This window comes from Annulohypoxylon maeteangense (assembly GCF_022496945.1).
Source record: "Annulohypoxylon maeteangense strain CBS 123835 unplaced genomic scaffold GGS22scaffold_7, whole genome shotgun sequence".
NCBI classification, from domain to species: Eukaryota; Fungi; Ascomycota; class Sordariomycetes; order Xylariales; family Hypoxylaceae; genus Annulohypoxylon; species Annulohypoxylon maeteangense.
The window spans coordinates 835,648-851,516 of NW_025953254.1; the positions used below are offsets into that span (position 1 = coordinate 835,648).

A 15,869-nucleotide genomic window follows, 5' to 3' on the forward strand; every position below is an offset into this window, starting at 1 on the left:
CCGGATCCTCCGGTGAAGATCTGCGTTCTGGTATCATAATCTTCGCAATTCATACTACGGTAGTAGGGTGGATGGTGGATGGTGGGAACGCCTGCCGTGAAACCATCTGAACCGTAAAAACTACACTGGCGGTGGTCTCCGGCTGCGAGTTTGCGAGTCTGGAAGTACACCGTTTTTTATGTGTGGTGTTATACAGTACTAGTACTACTCATGAACCGCGTCTCATGCATTGCCATTACATCTTTACGCTTATGTAGCTGCGCCCCCTTGGCTCATAAGTCTGTCAGATTGGAATTGGACCTGTATAGGTACTCCGCTCTTGCTCTAGCAGGCATTGGTCATCCATCGTCTCGAGCCGACCATGGGCTAGGACGGTTCCCCGGAAAACTACACAAGCAAATCCACAGAATTTGATTGAAAGAGACAGCAATAATCGACTGCAAAACCCATCACAAAAATGGTTTAATGTTCTCCACACAGAGCGCTATCTCACATCTCAATACAAATCTCAATATCATCTCAGTATGGCTTCCGGGGAACAGATACCAAGAGATACTCGCGTTCTTAAGTCTAAATCTGCGATGGAGCGTGCAGGACATGTGCGTATCGTACTACCGATACCACGCTCTGATTTTGCCCTGACGTCCAGGGGTCCCGACTCCTGCTAATTATGGCACTCCTTGCCGCGGCCCAGTCTATCGGGTTACGGTACGGAACGTCGCCTTATGTATGTATGTCTCGAGCCTACACATACGTGCCTACATATCTACGTACACAATGAGCAGTCTTTATGCTGCTAGAAACTAATTGCTTATGTACCGTAAGCGAGATACTATTCTAGCGGAGACAAGAGTACATATTAGGATTATTTTCCTTAATTCCTTTACTTAACAGCAATGACAGAAACAGAAACCAGTTTAATCTAAGCGCGATTCATATCTATGGTATGCAACCAGCAAGCGCATAGTACTGCCGTATACTCTGTATACGTACTATTCATGGAGGATATCCCGTAAATAGTCGAAATGAGCCACTACCGTTAGGACCAGTACCTTGCATGTCGCGCGCGCCCTCGTCCATACCCATGCAGCCCAGCTGATGGCAGGGGTGCCTTACACTACGACGTACTTGCAGCTACGTACCTAGGTAGGTGCATGGCCAGGCGGACGGATTCTCACCCAGCCTGCCTGGACATGACCGACAACTCTCGTTGACCACTTCACTTTACCTTCTCCATGCCCATCTGTCCTCCATCATGCTTGCTTGTGCCTTTTCGGCCCTTTAAGAGTACCTCAATATAGCAATGCAGCTCAGCCTACCTCTTGCTTCGCTGTTGGCATTTCCCGTTTCATCGCAGACGGAGGTAATGCTATTCACCAGACACATCTCGAACCAGCTTGAATACTACCACCAGTTAGAAGGCTGAGGTCTCTCTAGCCTTGCCCTTTCTTTACAGATCCCACCCCTCCCCATCTCCAGTCTTACCCTTTGTGACTATTTCTATCATTATACTCTTTATTTATCCAAATCTAACAGGGCTGTGTGTGTTTCCATTTTGAGCCTCTCTGCACCATGACTAGCCTTGAGTTTATAATGGATATGGGGGACGAAGAGGACACCACCCAGATAGATAAGAACGAGGACGGCTCCATCCAACCCGGGCCATCTAAAAGTCAAGATCCTTCCCGTGCGGCAACGTCGAGCCATGAGAAGTCAAAAGATCAAGACGACAGACTAACTCCAGCCCCAACAAGACGGCGCGGTCCTTCAGGACGTTCATCTAAATCTACAGCAACCACGTCGTCCCCGTCGACATCATCAGCACGACCGGCGTCTGTGAGTAGGCGGAGCACTACTAGTTCCGAGTCGATGGATCCTGGTGGATACGGAGGCCACGCCCAAAGTTCGTCATCCGGAGGAGGCATGCCGCCGTCTATGCCATCGAGGCCAATGGGGAATGCTACGGGCGAAGGGAGCATGCCCGTCAAGCTGACCCCTATCACGAGACGTGTTAGTAGAGCGAAGAAGGGCGTACCAGTTCACACATGCGAAATATGTAAACCGCCTAAGGTAAGTTACCTAATTACCTAACCTAACCAACCATCCCGTATCTACCTAGTACGCAAGACGTCGTCAATGCTGATTACATCGACGACTAGACATTTACGAGAGCAGAACACCTTAGGTGAAGCATCCTGGCTATGAAGAACATAGCAGCGTACGTTACTAAACATTGAGTTGTAGGCGCCACCAACTGAGTCATGGGACTCCCAGGCATTCCTGCACTTTCCCTGGATGCGATAAAGCGTTTCACAGAGCTGACCTGCTTGCGCGTCACGCTCAAAGGCAGTAAGTAGGCTGCTATATTAGGGATTAGGACAACGTTTCTGAACTGATGTGCTAGCAACGATCAAGACGATAAGTTATCAAGGGGCACAGGCGAAGATGGCAGCCGGCCACCATCTGCAGAAGGACCACCTGGCATGAGCTACATGACCCATGGTCCTTCATCGATGGGTGGCGTCTCTGGCTCCCGATCAGCGATGACTGACCCGTCCGATATGTCGTCGAGTGTGGCCTTCACAACTAGCCAGCCTCCATACCAATCAATGAGTAACCAGGGTAACAGCAGTGGCCAGCATTCGGGTCGGGGTGAGAGTTATCAAACCTCTAATCCCCCTTCTGGAGGTCATAGCTATGTGCTGTCTTCTATTATCAGTAACCCGCCCCCGAGTATTGGGGGGTCACCAGTCACAGGTACTCCTTTCGAGATAGGCTTCACACCTCGCACCTCATCTCCATTCCCCATCTACATGGATACCACAGCGGCCTTGTCCCAAAATTTACCTAGTTTGACAATACCTGACAACAGTATGCCTCCAGGTCTTGTCCACGCTGGCCACGACGGCTCTCCTTGGCCGTCATCTGCTTCGGAGAGCAACTACTCTACCCCTTCGGAAATTAGCCATAGGAGGAATAATATGCCCCGGGGGTACGAGTCGCCAACATCAGACTGGCATGGTACCGGCCTCTACTCTGGGACCTCTCATAGCATACATAGCCCTGGTGGTGGGCTTGACATCGCCACCACGGCACCTTTCTTCGGGACACCTTTCTCCCCGACGGCACCAGCGCTTGATCACACGATGAGCATGCCGCTATCCTTCTCCGACGACGCATCTTTCGTCGACCACACGCAACAATACAACCCCTACTCTTCAGTTCGTAGTCCGACCCCACCGACCATCTCACTGTCCGCTCAACCGGCTGAAAATTTAGTCACCCTTGCAGCCCCACCCATACACGGCGTTGCCTCGACGGGTCGTCAGAAAGGATCCTCACTCCTGGGACCACTCGGGGGGACAACCTTTCTAACCGCGAACACCCTGTCACCACACGTCCGGAATGCTATCCCGAGATACATCGACCTGTACTGGAAGCGTTTCGACACTCTCTTCCCATTAGTCCACCGCAAGAGCACCAAAACTGCTGCTGACGAGGTCCTGCGCTGTGCCATGGCCGCCGTCGGTACGCAGTTTCTTCAAAGCAAGGAGGATCGTATCCGAGGCAATGAATTGCATGAATTCGCCTGGAAGGAGGTTAAGACCGTAAGTCTAACCCGCCCGGCCTAGAAGACCTTCCTCTCGTGGAAAATAAGCGCTAAATGAACAGATGCAGTGTACCCAATGGAACCTCCAAGTCATGCAAGCGATTCTCCTTTGCGAGCTCTACTCGCGGTTCCGCGGACGAAGTGCGTCGAGAAGCTCGTCGGAATCCTTCCAGTCAGTATACACTCGGGTAAGTTCGCATTCTTCTCCTATTTCCCCTACTTTTGTTGGTCATCTCATATACTCTACTTTTCAGGATCATCTCTTTAGCATTGTTTCTTCTTCTTCTCCTACTGGCCAATGGTATCCATACTCAACGTCTTCTTCCTCACAGATGGCCGATCACCAAATGCCGGACGATTTACTATTTTCAACCTCAACGCGTCATGACCGATGGAACGAATGGATTGATAACGAGTCACGACGGAGACTCTTGGCCGCTTGTTTTGTTTTGGATGTCCACGCATCCGTGTATTATCAGCAACATTTAATGAAACCTTTTCCTATGTCGACGACACCCGCTATTCCCCTAATAAGACCAACCGAAGACCTCTGGGCCGCCCAATCATCAGAATCCTGGGAAGTCCTGCTCGGGTCGTGGTCAACGAACACGGAACCTACCAACCTATCTGGCGAAACTACTGCCGAACAAGTAGCTGATGCGCCATACCTCGACCAAACTGTATTTTTAGCTTCGGAAGCGCTTCGGCTACCTAAGAGACCCAGCCCTTCCATATTAGATCTCACGGCAGAAGTAGACGAAAGTTCTACCGAGCGGATCACTGGACTATTTCCTGGATCTGCCGTTGGGAACACTTATTTGGCGTTGCATTATACACCTCTCCACGACCTACTCGCGGTTAGCGGCGAAACCTGGCTTTTCTCAAAAAAGGTGGCGTCCTCTCAGGTCTTTCAACAGCACAAGAGGCGTCTCCAACTCTGGTGCAACAACCTCCACGCCGGTGTCGCTGTAAAATTCGCCGCTAGGGCTCTTCTGGCCTTCATCGACTGCAGCAACCATAATGTACTAAACGCAACTGTTATTTCGAATCTCGAGAAAGAGGAGGGCTGGGATGGGAGCTGGCACATGTTGGATATCTCGGACTATTGGGGGATGTACGTATGCGCACTCATCTGCTGGGCGCTCGGACACCGCGCAATGGTCAGAGGCAACAACACCGGGTCCGACCTGACCTCCTCTTACCACCACCACAACCACTCTAATGCTAATTCTGGAGAGAAAGGGGAGCGGGATGCCATGAGGTGGCTTAAGATGGTGGCCGACTTAAGCTCGGAGAAAGCGCTGAACGTGCGGGGCCGGAAGGAGACCATGGCGATCGTTGGCATGGTTCGAAGAAGGCTCGAGGACGAAGCTGTCGGCAGCAAGAATCGCCTGCTTGTCGATGCTACGAGGACGTTGAAGAACCTCGAGGAACGCGGCAATCACAAGTGGTTCTAATCGGAAGAAAGGGGGAAGGAATATACGATGAGCGGGTGGCGGTTGTAATTTTTTATTTCTCCCCCTTTTTTCGATTTTCTCTTTTCTCCTGTATTTCTATATTCTTCCCTTGTTTTTTTTACACCTTTTTGATTCTTACCTTCACTTCTCACTTTCACTTCTTTCAAACAATTTTTATATTATTTCGATTTTTTTATATTTCTTCTCTATCCCTATTTATCCCATTTTATCTGTCTTATTTTTTTTTACTGTCTCTCTAATTACATTCCTTCTTGATCGTGTCATGTATACCTAACTATAGACTCGAAGGTTGGGAGGTCAGAGATACACTTGTACCATTAGAAACGCATTGCAAGGGAAGACAAAAAAAAGGGGGGCGCGCTTACAGCAAAAGAGGTATTTGCATGGGATTTGTCTACCTGCACTTTGGGGGTGTTCGGGGAGGAGCATGTCCTATTTCTCTCCATTTTCGAATATCCACGGACCATTGGGGAAAGGGTTTATTTTCTGTCTTTATCTCCGGAACTGCCTACGCGCCATATTGGTTGAGGATGATTAACGACGGGTAATGAGTGTATTCTTACGTTCGGCATGTTATGCGGCGTTGCCATGATGGATAACAAGGAATATAACAGCGAGTTGGAACAACTTGAGAGTTCATTGATTTTGTGATTTTGTGACTTTGTGACGAATTCAGCACGACTACTGCACAGTTTCTTGGCTCGGCTTTATTCGGACATAACTAATGACGGGTTCTTACATGTGATCGGACAGTACATGAGTAAATCGAATTAAATAGATGGTTCCATGACGGATAGTGGCATGGGATAGCTTCGACGTAACGCAAAGGTGGGAATTGGACTAATATTTGCTCCGGATGTGGAAATAGAGAGGTTTGTATCTGACACATGGAGACTGAATTCGACGTTCTTTTATTTTAAGCGAGTATTAATATATGAACAGTTCGAATGAATCATAAAATAGGTGTAAATGATACATAAAATATTAGGTATATGTATGTACTATGAATGTACCTTGTAGTGAGTTCTTACTCAGATTTCAAAATGTTAGGTGCATAATGAAATTTGTTGGAGATTGTCTATCAGTGTTGAGGTGATGATAACGCAACATTACATGTGTGAAGGTATCGGGTACCTGACGTTATCTACTTGCATGGGTGGGGTCTTGAGGGTTGGTCTTACCGCTTTACCGCTAGGTGCTAGGACCTCTAGGTCTAAAGATCGATAGATCGGACCTATTTCATTGGATTAGCTTACCTAGGTACCTATGTAGGTACCTATAAGCTTACCCGGCCTTACCTTAGGTCCTTAGTACCTCCCTTACAGCGCGCTGAGAGCCGCAGGCTTCCAGACAAGACTTTGGGAAGCTCCCGCCACGGATTTCTCTCTTTTTTTCATCCTCAAAGCGACCGAGACATAGAACGTCAATCCTCCTAACACATCTCTCCTCCTACTGTTATCTTTTTTCTATATTGTTTAATTTAATACAACGTTGAAGATGGGAAGCTTTTTGTTCAAGTGGTAAGTATCTACTAGACACGACAATTCACCTTTCCTCACCTTGGCTTCTGCGCGCGCATCTCAAATTGCGAACTTGGAATCTGTCAATTCCTGATGCACATCGTTGTCAAGATTCACTAGCACCGCACGCGATCACCTATTACATCCATGTTTATGTTCATCGCACACTTGGCCATCCTCTATCAAATTATCAAAATTGTATAGAATTTTAGCTGATATATTTCATCTATTATTGTTATAGGGAACATCCTGCGTCCGAAGTTTACGTGACAGGCACGTTCGATGATTGGAAGAAGACAGAAAAGCTAGAAAAAATCGACGATCGCTTCGAGAAAACGGTGACACTTCAAGATGCTTCTAAAAAGATCTATTATAAGGTTCGTCTAAATACGCTCTTTTTCGCAGTATTTATTTATTTTTTTAATTGTCCAATCTATCCGGATCTTCCTCTTCTTCCCTTATCCCTCTTACCCCTGCTACTGCCATCCGTTGATAACAGGTGGACCCGGAAGAGCGCAAGGTGCTCTTGTGATAAAGATAACATAGCCTCCTACAATATCGTACCCAGGTCCTAGGCAGGCAGCTATGCGCAATGATGAATTCCTACATGTCCACCCACATACATACATTACCTCGCGGATAAGATAATACCGAATGTGCGACAGTGCCTACCTAGTATTAGGTAGACATTCAATTGTCGAGTTGCACATTCAATTCCCCTTATTGCGTATTGCGCATCCACAATTCCTATTCACCAGCTGTCACGATACATGACGATACATGATTGTTATGTATTGGACAGATGGACTGGTGGACACAGGGAGCTTCAAAGCCGTTGGACCCCGCCTTGTGTCCCATAGATGCAAAACATAACTCCGTGAACTTCGTATGACGCAAGTCGATCACGAATGCAACGAAGCGGTGTGGGCTTCCACTCTGATAGGTCAATTGTATTGGAGTGACATAGCACCATCACAGATTCGGTCTCAGCTACCTACCTAGCTGCCCTAGCTGCCTAGGTCCTTATGAGGGGTTGTTATGGGTGTTATAGGTGTTATAGGGGCTAAGGGTGCTATGGGAGGTGCTATGGGTGTTATGGGGATGGGGATTATGGAGATTGTGGGGATACAAACGAATTCCCATTCTCATCCCCATCAAGTCCCCCTCATCTATCCCTGATCAGCCCTTAAAACCATTATCGTCTTTGTTATTCTCACCCTGCAAAGGTCTTGTGCCATTGCTCGACCTGCTAGGTACCTACCTAGGTCTAGGTATCTGAGCAAATTCGAACGTCACTATTCGGGGACTTGCAAGTGCATGAGCAGGCGAGCTGCATTGTGGCGTCCCAACACCGTCATGCCCCCCAGCTAGCTCCCAGCCCAGTCAGACTGGAGTAGGCTTAACCTGTCCTGATTTGCGTTCGTTTCTTAAAAGAAACCTTAAGAAACCTTGTCCCTGGATGCAGTTACTGCTGGTCTCTTATTATTTAAATAGGCTAGAGGCTCCAGTTGCCCTGGGCTCCCTGAGCTGTGCTTCGGGTCATGCGGCACCCTGCATTAGGTAGACTTGTCATTGTTCAGCAACCCTTCGATCTTATACCCATACCCACAGCCCACAAATTTCCAACCTATTCATCCTACCTACTTTCTCTCTTTCTTTTTTTTTACTTGTCCTAGAATTCCATTTCTAGACTATACCCACGAGACACAGTTTTAGTCCTGTCTTACCTACTATATTCTTATACCGAACTAACCCTTCGCTTTTCTGTCATAGTTTGTTGTTGACGGCAATTGGGTTACGGACCACACTGTGCCGAAGGAAGTGGACGAAAGTGGGAACGAGAATAACGTCCTGACCCCGGAACGTATTATTGTGGAAGCTCCCGCGACTACCGCCATCATGAGCTCCGTCGCCCCAGATTCTACCACCGCTGCATTGGCCGCTGATGTGCCACTGGAGAAGAAGGCTGAGGCTGAGGAGTTGCCTGGAACTTTCCCCGAAACACCTGCCGCCTCCGCCCCCGCCGAGACCGAAAAGGGTGGTGATTTTTCCGTGAACCCCCTGCCGGCTACCGCAGGCGCTGTCAATCCGATTAAGCTGGCCCCGGGTGAGAAGATCCCTGAAAATCTCGCAGCTGCCGCCCCTACAGACAATGTCAAGCTGGACCCTGAGTCCTATGAGAAGAGCGACACACTTCCAGGTAAGTCTCTTTGGTGCCCTTCACAGTCCCTCGCGCACTATGTGTCAGCGCTTACTTAGTCTCATGTTAGGTGGTGTTCCTGTTATATTGTCCTCTGCTGCGCCGGAATCTACGACTGCTGCTCTAGCGGCTAGCGCACCCATCGAGACCAAGGTTCCCGAGGTGGTAAAAGAAAGCCAAGAAAAGGCAAATGCGGAGCCCGAAGCCAGTGCTGTTCCCGAGGAGGTGAAGGATAAAGCTGCCGTTGAGGACGAGCTTCTTGAAAAGGTGAAGGAAGCACCCTCCACTTCTGAAGGTACAGCTGGTGAGGGTACTGAGAAGACGGAGAAGGTCGTTAGTCCTGGAGAGGCCGCTGCCTCTGTTGCTGCCGCGGCTACCGCCGTTGGTGGTGCTGCGGTTGCTGGCGCCTTTGCTGCTAAGGATGCTGCTGTCGAGAAGGCTACTGGTGCCGCTTCAACTGTACAAGCGTCCGTCGTTGAAGCTGCCGCCACCCTGCCCGAACCGATCAAGGAGCAACTTCCCGAGTCAGTACAGAATGCGATCGCTACCACGACAAAGGAAGAAACTCGCGAGGAAGTCTCGCCCGAGGTACCCGCTGAGGTTAAGGAATCTATTGTCGAAGCAGGAAAGGCCCCTGAGGCCGCAGCAAACACGGAAGCTGTCGAGGACAAGAAGGCTGTTGAAACCGAGCTCCTAAAGGAGGTCAAGCCCGTGGAAGCCGTCGAGGAGCCGTTGAAGAGCGAGCCGACAGAGTCGAAGGACGCTGCTGGCGAATCTTCGGAGATTCAGATTCCCGCAGCTGCGGAATCGACGGCCACTAATGGGGCCAACGGAGTCAACGGAGCTAACGGCACTCAAGAAACAGTCAAGCCTGTCGAAGTTAAGCCAACCGAGACTACCGAAGCCACCGAGACCGCCGCGCCAGCTACGCCAGCTGCCCCTGCGGATGCTACCACCTCGAGTAGCGCCAAGGCGACCGACGGTTCCGCATCGGTCGAGAAAAAGAAGAAGAACCGATTCAGTGCCCTGTTCGGCAAGGTGAAAAGCAAGCTTTCTAACAAATAAGTGTAAATTGCTTGGCCTCTGCTTTGGGTACTTATTCGGTACTGTTTTCACATTCTTCTTTTCTTTTCTGGAGCTCATGATTCCCCATCTTGCGTCGACTCACCGCGATAGGTGCTGGCAGGGTATTATTCGCTGTCAGGCATATTGTTGTACATATAATTCCGTTAAGTCGGCATCTCTCAACCGCCAGCCAACGAATACCATCTTGCCGTCGATTTGCGAGAAAAGGCCCCACGCTGCTTTGGACGGTAAATGCTAGGTGGTTGATGTTGTTTTACGGTTGTACGGTTTCACTGTTTTCTTTTTACTTGTGATTCATGCTACGTCCTCACGAACAATGTTTGAGCTTGGAAGGTTGCGTTTACCTCACCTCACCTTACCTTTATGATTGATGCCTCTTACTATTCGACACTTCGGGCTACTGTCTATGTCGTTTGAGAAGGGCGAAAGCTAGGATTACGAAATGCAATAGGGAATGTTTGTTCGTGGTGGACTGGCGGCAATGCCTAGCTAGGGTATAGGCACAGGACATCCATTGGAAACCCAGCATATCGTCCGAGGCAGAGAGACCCACGGCGTAGTAATGTGAAAATTGCGGAAAAGCAACTTACAGTAATAGATGAATATTCCTGGAGCCCCTTTTCATACGTGCTTGTGATTAAGACTACACTACATAATTCTTTGGATTCTGTTCCTTCGTAATTCCAAGATTTCACATGAGTTGATGTTCTAAGCCAATAGGTTATTACCTATAATTGATATTTAATTGCCCTATACTATTTCACCACGCCGTATATACTGCATGCGTATTCTATCTAAACTATAAGATAGACAGTGCATTATTTTCAAACGAACATTGAAATGACTCATTTGTATGGCAAATATACCTAGTAATTCTCAATTGCTATGATGGAAGGTGCGCATTGTGGTGTTAGTTTAGCAGTACTTATATCATGTACCTATGTATCGAGGTAACTTGGTTCTATTTAAAGGTCGGCCCCCCCCCTATCCTTGTTGCACCTGTCAGCAGATGGCAGCGCTGTGGTTCCACGTTGGAGTGACATCAAATCACCACTTAGCTTTCGCCCCGCCGTGTGACTCTTCCGTTTCTTCCTCTCTTCAAACCTCCGGGGTCCGTCCATCCTGGACCCCTCGAACTGCAAAGCCGACTACCAAACTATCAGACAACCAATCGAATTATTTATCATTGACGAGCGAATCTTTGTACTCTTCTCGGTAGCCTAAATATCTATTGCATCTATTCATTTCTTTTCTCTCTTCTTGATTGATACTGGGGGACAGCTAAGGCTTCATGACGTCGTTAGACGTTGGCCTTCTGCTTCATCCGTTGTCATCCGACTCATCGACTAACTACGGCTGGCTTTGACAGTCGTTATCACAATGAGTTCTGGCTCGACAAATTTGGGAGGGAAGTCCCTATCATCTCCAGCAGCTCACATCACAAACTCACAACCTATCTCGGTTCCTACTCCTAACTTCGAGTCTAATTCTCGCCGCTCTGGTCTGTCGAGCCCGTCGTTTTCAAATTCAATTCCGAGAAAAGGACAAGCGTCGAGGAAGCAGCACCGGAATCAAAGAAGACCATTGAGAGACATCGCACCACCGGATGAGGATGACGCGATGGCCGAGCTCGTAAGATGATTATAATCCTAATAAATAGACTAAGGAAATATCCTGCTGAACCATTGAAATAGAGTGCTTTACGAAACGCCTCAAGCCGCCGAGGGCAAACCTCCATTACCCATCTACTAGATTTCTCTTCTCCAATGCGCCACCACCACGATTACCACCACTCTAGATCGAGTCGCAGACATCCTACCTGGGGACCTGGTTCCGGCTACCACTCTATTGATAAGGCACGGTGCGTTTATTCCAAATGTCGGGTCATTGTCATCTCATGCTGACAGAAGCGCAGATTTGTCCATGCCAACTATCGCTTCGTAGTTTCGCCTACCGGAGACTACTCCTTACAAGCCGCAGATGCCGATAAGTATTTGGAATGGTCCGATGTACTCCAGATTATAGCTTCGACCGTATCGCAATCCACCTCTTGTCCTATATGCCTCGAAGATCCTGTAGCTCCCCGCATGGCTCGCTGTGGCCACATATTCTGCTTACCGTGTCTATTGCGATTCATGAACTCGACGAACGATGATGAGCCGAGCCCGCGAAAGGAGGCGCGATGGAAGAAATGTCCTATATGCGAAGACTCCTTTCGACTTTCCGAAGTCAAACCGGTCCGTTTCTATGCTGGCCAGGAGTGCTCCTTACCAAGGCCGGGAGAAGATGTCGTATTGAGGTTGATGGTTCGAGATGCGGGCTCTACCTTGGCTCTACCAAATGAAGGAGGTCCGGACATCGTCAATATGGGCGAGGATATACCTTGGCACTTTGCAGCAAACGTCCTGGATTATGCTAGAATTATGAAAGGGACTAACGAGTATGTGGTAGAACAATACAACGAGGAGATAGATAACTTGCGGCAACAAGCACTGGATGATGAGAAATATTTTGGGGTAGAGGAAGGGGATTGGACACAACGAGCTATCAGGGCTATTAACACAGCGAAAGACAAGATCCGAGAACCCCTGGACAAAGAGGTGCAAGTATTGCCGACGAGCGCTATAAAGGCAAAGCAGCCAGCCAAGCAGCAGTTTCATTTCTACTCAGCGCCTCCGCACCTTTACCTATCACCACTAGACATTCGCATTTTAAAGACTAAGTTTGGCGATTTCTCCAACTTCCCCTCGACGTTACTTCCACGTGTCGAGCACATTTCTACTGGCCATGTGGTAGATGACGCATTAAGGAAGCGGGCCAAGTATCTAGGACATATTCCTCACGGTTGCGTTGTGAGCTTCCTGGAGTGCGATTGGACAGACATAGTACCTTCGGATATCCTAGACACGTTTTCGGACGATTTAGAGCGCCGGCGTAAGGTACACAGGGACAAGGCGGCACAGGAAGAACGTGAGAGATTGCAGGCGGAGCGCTTAGAGGCCTCGGCTATCGGCCGTAGTGCTCGAAGACATTTCGACCAGGCTAACGGAGATAAGTTCGATCCTACACCGACAATGAATTCAGAGGACTTCCAGCCGCTCGGTGCTGTCGAGGGCACAACTCCACCGAATCCCCGGCCAGGATTCAGCCAACTTGCGGATATGTCCACAAGTCCCTCGACGTCAAAAACGATTTGGGGGACACGCGCTATTCCTGCTTCGCCCGAACTAGCACCCGTTTCAGAAAGCGAGGTTAATGACGGTTGGCTTAAAGATGACGAATTTCTCGGTGCTGCCGATTTAGCAATGCAGATGGAGGCTTTCGATCTCGACGGGGGCGGTGCTGGGTCTAGTAGTGGGCCCGGGACTAATAGCGGGAAGAAGAAGAAGAAGCAGAAACAGAAGATTACTCTGATGAGCACCGGTGGCCGTCGTGGTGGCTGAGACATGGCTGCTGGGATCTACTCAAGCCCGCTTTTTCTTTTTTCATGGATCTGTATTCGGGTCCGAGAGCAAGAGAATTTTCGTGTGTAGCGTTGCTTCTTACGAAACCAATGCTATCTAGGTATACATTAACACACACTTGCCATCTTCTTAAAATTAGGAGGCGTGGCGAAGTGATACTAGCTGTTACGGATTAACAAGGTAAGGAGTTCATGCGGCCTTACTCAAATGCTCAACACAATATTATTTATCTAGGGGAGATTTACCGGAAACTCATAGCCTTGCTGTAAGATAACAATTGATATTTACCATTCATCATTTATCATCTACCTAACTCAGGTATTTATAATATGTTGGTGTGATTTCATGGGCTGATCTATTATTTGTAAAGGGGAGAATATAGGGGTTGGATTATATGCTTATCTTATCTCGAGCTGAGTGAACCCCGCTATCGCATGTAGACTCATACATCTCAAGCCATGATATTCCTATACTTTTGTATATTTCCTTCATAGATAATTTAATAGATATTACGTATATTCTGAAATATCTTGGGTAAATATCAAACAGCACCAAATACACATTAACGCAACCATGTCGCTCCCACCACCTCTCAACATCAACCCACCCCTCGTCAACTCAGCCAACCCATGGGCAACAACGCTCGAGGACTTAACAGCCCTATACGAGTGCCCCTCCACCGGCGCCGTAACCACCCGTACAGCGCTTCTGTCCGGCTTCCCACATGATCCGGATAAACACCAATACTCCTTCTTCAACCCCGATACCAACATCCCCGCAGGACAAGTCTCAACTCCCGGGGATGACGGAACCGCGACCGCGAGCTTGAATAATTTGGGATATAGCCCTATCCCGCTAGACTCGTACCTCGGGTTCATCGAAGCGATAGCAGCGAAGGGGAACGGTGCCGGGGTGCCGGGGAAAGGGTTCATCGTCTCGGTCACGGGGTCGCCGGTGGATGTTGCGGAGTGTTATGTCCGGATCGCGAGGACGCAGGGGGTTGTGGGGGAGCAGGTGCCGCTTGCTATGGAGGTTAATCTTAGCTGTCCTAATATACCGGGTGTTCCGCCGCTGGCGTACGATGCGGTGGCGCTGGGGGGGTATTTGAGGGCTGTGAGGGAGGTTGTAAAGGATGGGGGAGGGGGGAGGGTTCCGTGGGGGGTTAAGACGGCGCCGTTTACGCATGCGGGACAGTTTGGTGGGTTTGTGGAGGCGTTGAGGGATGTGGTGGTTGAGGGGGTTTGTCCGGTTAGTTTTGTTACGGCTACGAATACGCTGGGGTCGTGTTTGGTTCTTGATGGTGAGGTGAGTAGTAAGGGGGAAGGGGGAGGGGGAGTTAATGCGAGGTTGGCAGGGACAGGAATCGGTGGGATGGCAGGACCGCCGCTGCATCCTTTGGCGCTGGGGAATGTGAGGACGTTAAGGGAGATGCTGGATGAGGCGCCGGAGACGAGGCATATACAGATTATTGGGGTGGGTGGTGTGGGAGACGCGGATGGGTATAGACGGATGAGGGATGTTGGCGCGGCGGTAGTGGGTGTGGGGACGGCGTTGGGGAGGAAGGGGGTGGATGTTTTTGCGGAGATTGAAAAGGGGTTGCGAGGGAGATGGTGAAAGGGACATATTATAAGATAAAGTAACGAGCATATTAATATATAAATATCGAAACTATACACTACAATGTTTTTATTAGGAATCTTAGTCCTCTATCCAGCTCCTCGAATATCCACGGATACCCAAGTCAACCACGCGTAAAATCACCGGTAGCCTAGAAACTCCCTTACTCCTTATTATTCTTATTTCTCCCACGAAGACCGCAGTCTATAGGAAAACGGCCACGATGCCGGCAACACCCGCGAGCATGCCCCCGACGCGGGTGATCCGCTCCTGTGCGTCGTTCCCGCTCTCGGTGGCTGCCGCGGTTCCGGATGCGTCCATGGATTTTATGATGACGTTGGTGGACGTCGTGGCAGCCGGGACCGAGGTGGGAGTGATGGTCCGGCTCATCGTGAGATTTCCGGAGGTGGTGGCGTAGAGGCTGGCGGTTTGGCTGTGTTCGTTATGTTAGTAATGCGGAGCTCTCATCTGAGGTAGCGTGACTAACCAGTAACTATCCCTCTGTTGCGTGTAGCTCGGTCCTCGGGGGTCGTTGGGGCAGTTGTTGAAGCATCTATCGCGGTAGAGTCAGTTCCGTATATATCGGTTGCGCGAAATTTGTATAGGACACCGTACATGACGATCGCGACATACTTGTCACAGAGACACTGGTAGTCTGTTGTACCGCAGAGGCTTACGTAGCTCTCAGTAGTATCGAGACAAGTGTCGACGATATTTTGGGCGGCGCATCCTGTGGTCGTCGTTGCTACCGTAGCGGATGTTGTAGTAGTAGTTGACGATGTCGAAGAGGTTGAAGTCGCAGTCGTTGTGTCAGCATCCACTAAGGCGACAGAGGCCAGAAGTGTGACTGCTGAAAGTATGATAGATTTCATGGTGTTTAAAATATTTTATGTT

The 15,869-nt window shown here is 49.3% G+C and overlaps 5 protein-coding genes across 5 annotated transcripts; 4 read left to right on the plus strand and 1 right to left on the minus strand.

The window, feature by feature from the left end:
• Nucleotides 1-905: 905 nt before the first annotated feature.
• Nucleotides 906-5,715, plus strand: GGS22DRAFT_161661 (uncharacterized protein). The gene is made up of 6 exons (XM_047961125.1): nucleotides 906-2,070; nucleotides 2,160-2,185; nucleotides 2,245-2,349; nucleotides 2,405-3,608; nucleotides 3,679-3,798; nucleotides 3,943-5,715. Exons 1-6 carry the CDS (start codon nucleotides 1,573-1,575, stop codon nucleotides 5,065-5,067), a joined length of 3,078 nt encoding a protein of 1,025 aa, XP_047819536.1. The 5' UTR covers nucleotides 906-1,572; the 3' UTR covers nucleotides 5,068-5,715.
• A 677-nt stretch (nucleotides 5,716-6,392) lies between these two features.
• Nucleotides 6,393-10,508, plus strand: GGS22DRAFT_161669 (carbohydrate-binding module family 48 protein). Its single transcript, XM_047961126.1, has 4 exons — nucleotides 6,393-6,608; nucleotides 6,850-6,985; nucleotides 8,382-8,808; nucleotides 8,879-10,508. Exons 1-4 carry the CDS (start codon nucleotides 6,586-6,588, stop codon nucleotides 9,871-9,873), a joined length of 1,581 nt encoding a protein of 526 aa, XP_047819537.1. The 5' UTR covers nucleotides 6,393-6,585; the 3' UTR covers nucleotides 9,874-10,508.
• Nucleotides 10,509-11,002: 494 nt separating this feature from the next.
• GGS22DRAFT_161673 (uncharacterized protein) lies at nucleotides 11,003-13,820 on the plus strand. The gene is made up of 3 exons (XM_047961127.1): nucleotides 11,003-11,526; nucleotides 11,589-11,755; nucleotides 11,810-13,820. Exons 1-3 carry the CDS (start codon nucleotides 11,275-11,277, stop codon nucleotides 13,335-13,337), a joined length of 1,947 nt encoding a protein of 648 aa, XP_047819538.1. The 5' UTR covers nucleotides 11,003-11,274; the 3' UTR covers nucleotides 13,338-13,820.
• GGS22DRAFT_199890 (dihydroorotate dehydrogenase) lies at nucleotides 13,635-14,972 on the plus strand (the record flags this gene model as incomplete). Its single annotated transcript, XM_047966357.1, has 1 exon — nucleotides 13,635-14,972. The coding sequence occupies exon 1, from the start codon at nucleotides 13,932-13,934 to the stop codon at nucleotides 14,970-14,972; it is 1,041 nt and encodes a 346-aa protein (XP_047819539.1). The 5' UTR covers nucleotides 13,635-13,931.
• A 207-nt stretch (nucleotides 14,973-15,179) lies between these two features.
• GGS22DRAFT_187989 (uncharacterized protein) lies at nucleotides 15,180-15,847 on the minus strand (the record flags this gene model as incomplete). The annotated part of the gene is made up of 3 exons (XM_047964667.1): nucleotides 15,180-15,408; nucleotides 15,463-15,528; nucleotides 15,609-15,847. The coding sequence occupies 3 exons, from the start codon at nucleotides 15,845-15,847 to the stop codon at nucleotides 15,180-15,182; spliced, it is 534 nt and encodes a 177-aa protein (XP_047819540.1).
• Nucleotides 15,848-15,869: the final 22 nt, after the last annotated feature.

Excerpts from the sequence above, each read along its gene's own strand:
- GGS22DRAFT_161669 (XM_047961126.1), top strand. The coding sequence starts at position 6,586 with ATGGGAAGCTTTTTGTTCAAGTG. Across the intron at positions 6,986-8,381 it reads CTAAAAAGATCTATTATAAG|TTTGTTGTTGACGGCAATTG; the intron begins GTTCGTCTAAAT and ends TTTCTGTCATAG. Across the intron at positions 8,809-8,878 it reads GAAGAGCGACACACTTCCAG|GTGGTGTTCCTGTTATATTG; the intron begins GTAAGTCTCTTT and ends GTCTCATGTTAG.
- GGS22DRAFT_161673 (XM_047961127.1), top strand. The coding sequence starts at position 11,275 with ATGAGTTCTGGCTCGACAAATTTGGGAGGGAAGTCCCTATCATCTCCA. Across the intron at positions 11,527-11,588 it reads ATGACGCGATGGCCGAGCTC|AGTGCTTTACGAAACGCCTC; the intron begins GTAAGATGATTA and ends CCATTGAAATAG. Across the intron at positions 11,756-11,809 it reads CACTCTATTGATAAGGCACG|ATTTGTCCATGCCAACTATC; the intron begins GTGCGTTTATTC and ends ACAGAAGCGCAG.
- GGS22DRAFT_161661 (XM_047961125.1), top strand. The coding sequence starts at position 1,573 with ATGACTAGCCTTGAGTTTATAATGGATATGGGGGACGAAGAGGACACC. Across the intron at positions 2,071-2,159 it reads AAATATGTAAACCGCCTAAG|ACATTTACGAGAGCAGAACA; the intron begins GTAAGTTACCTA and ends ATCGACGACTAG. Across the intron at positions 3,799-3,942 it reads TCCAGTCAGTATACACTCGG|ATGGCCGATCACCAAATGCC; the intron begins GTAAGTTCGCAT and ends TCTTCCTCACAG.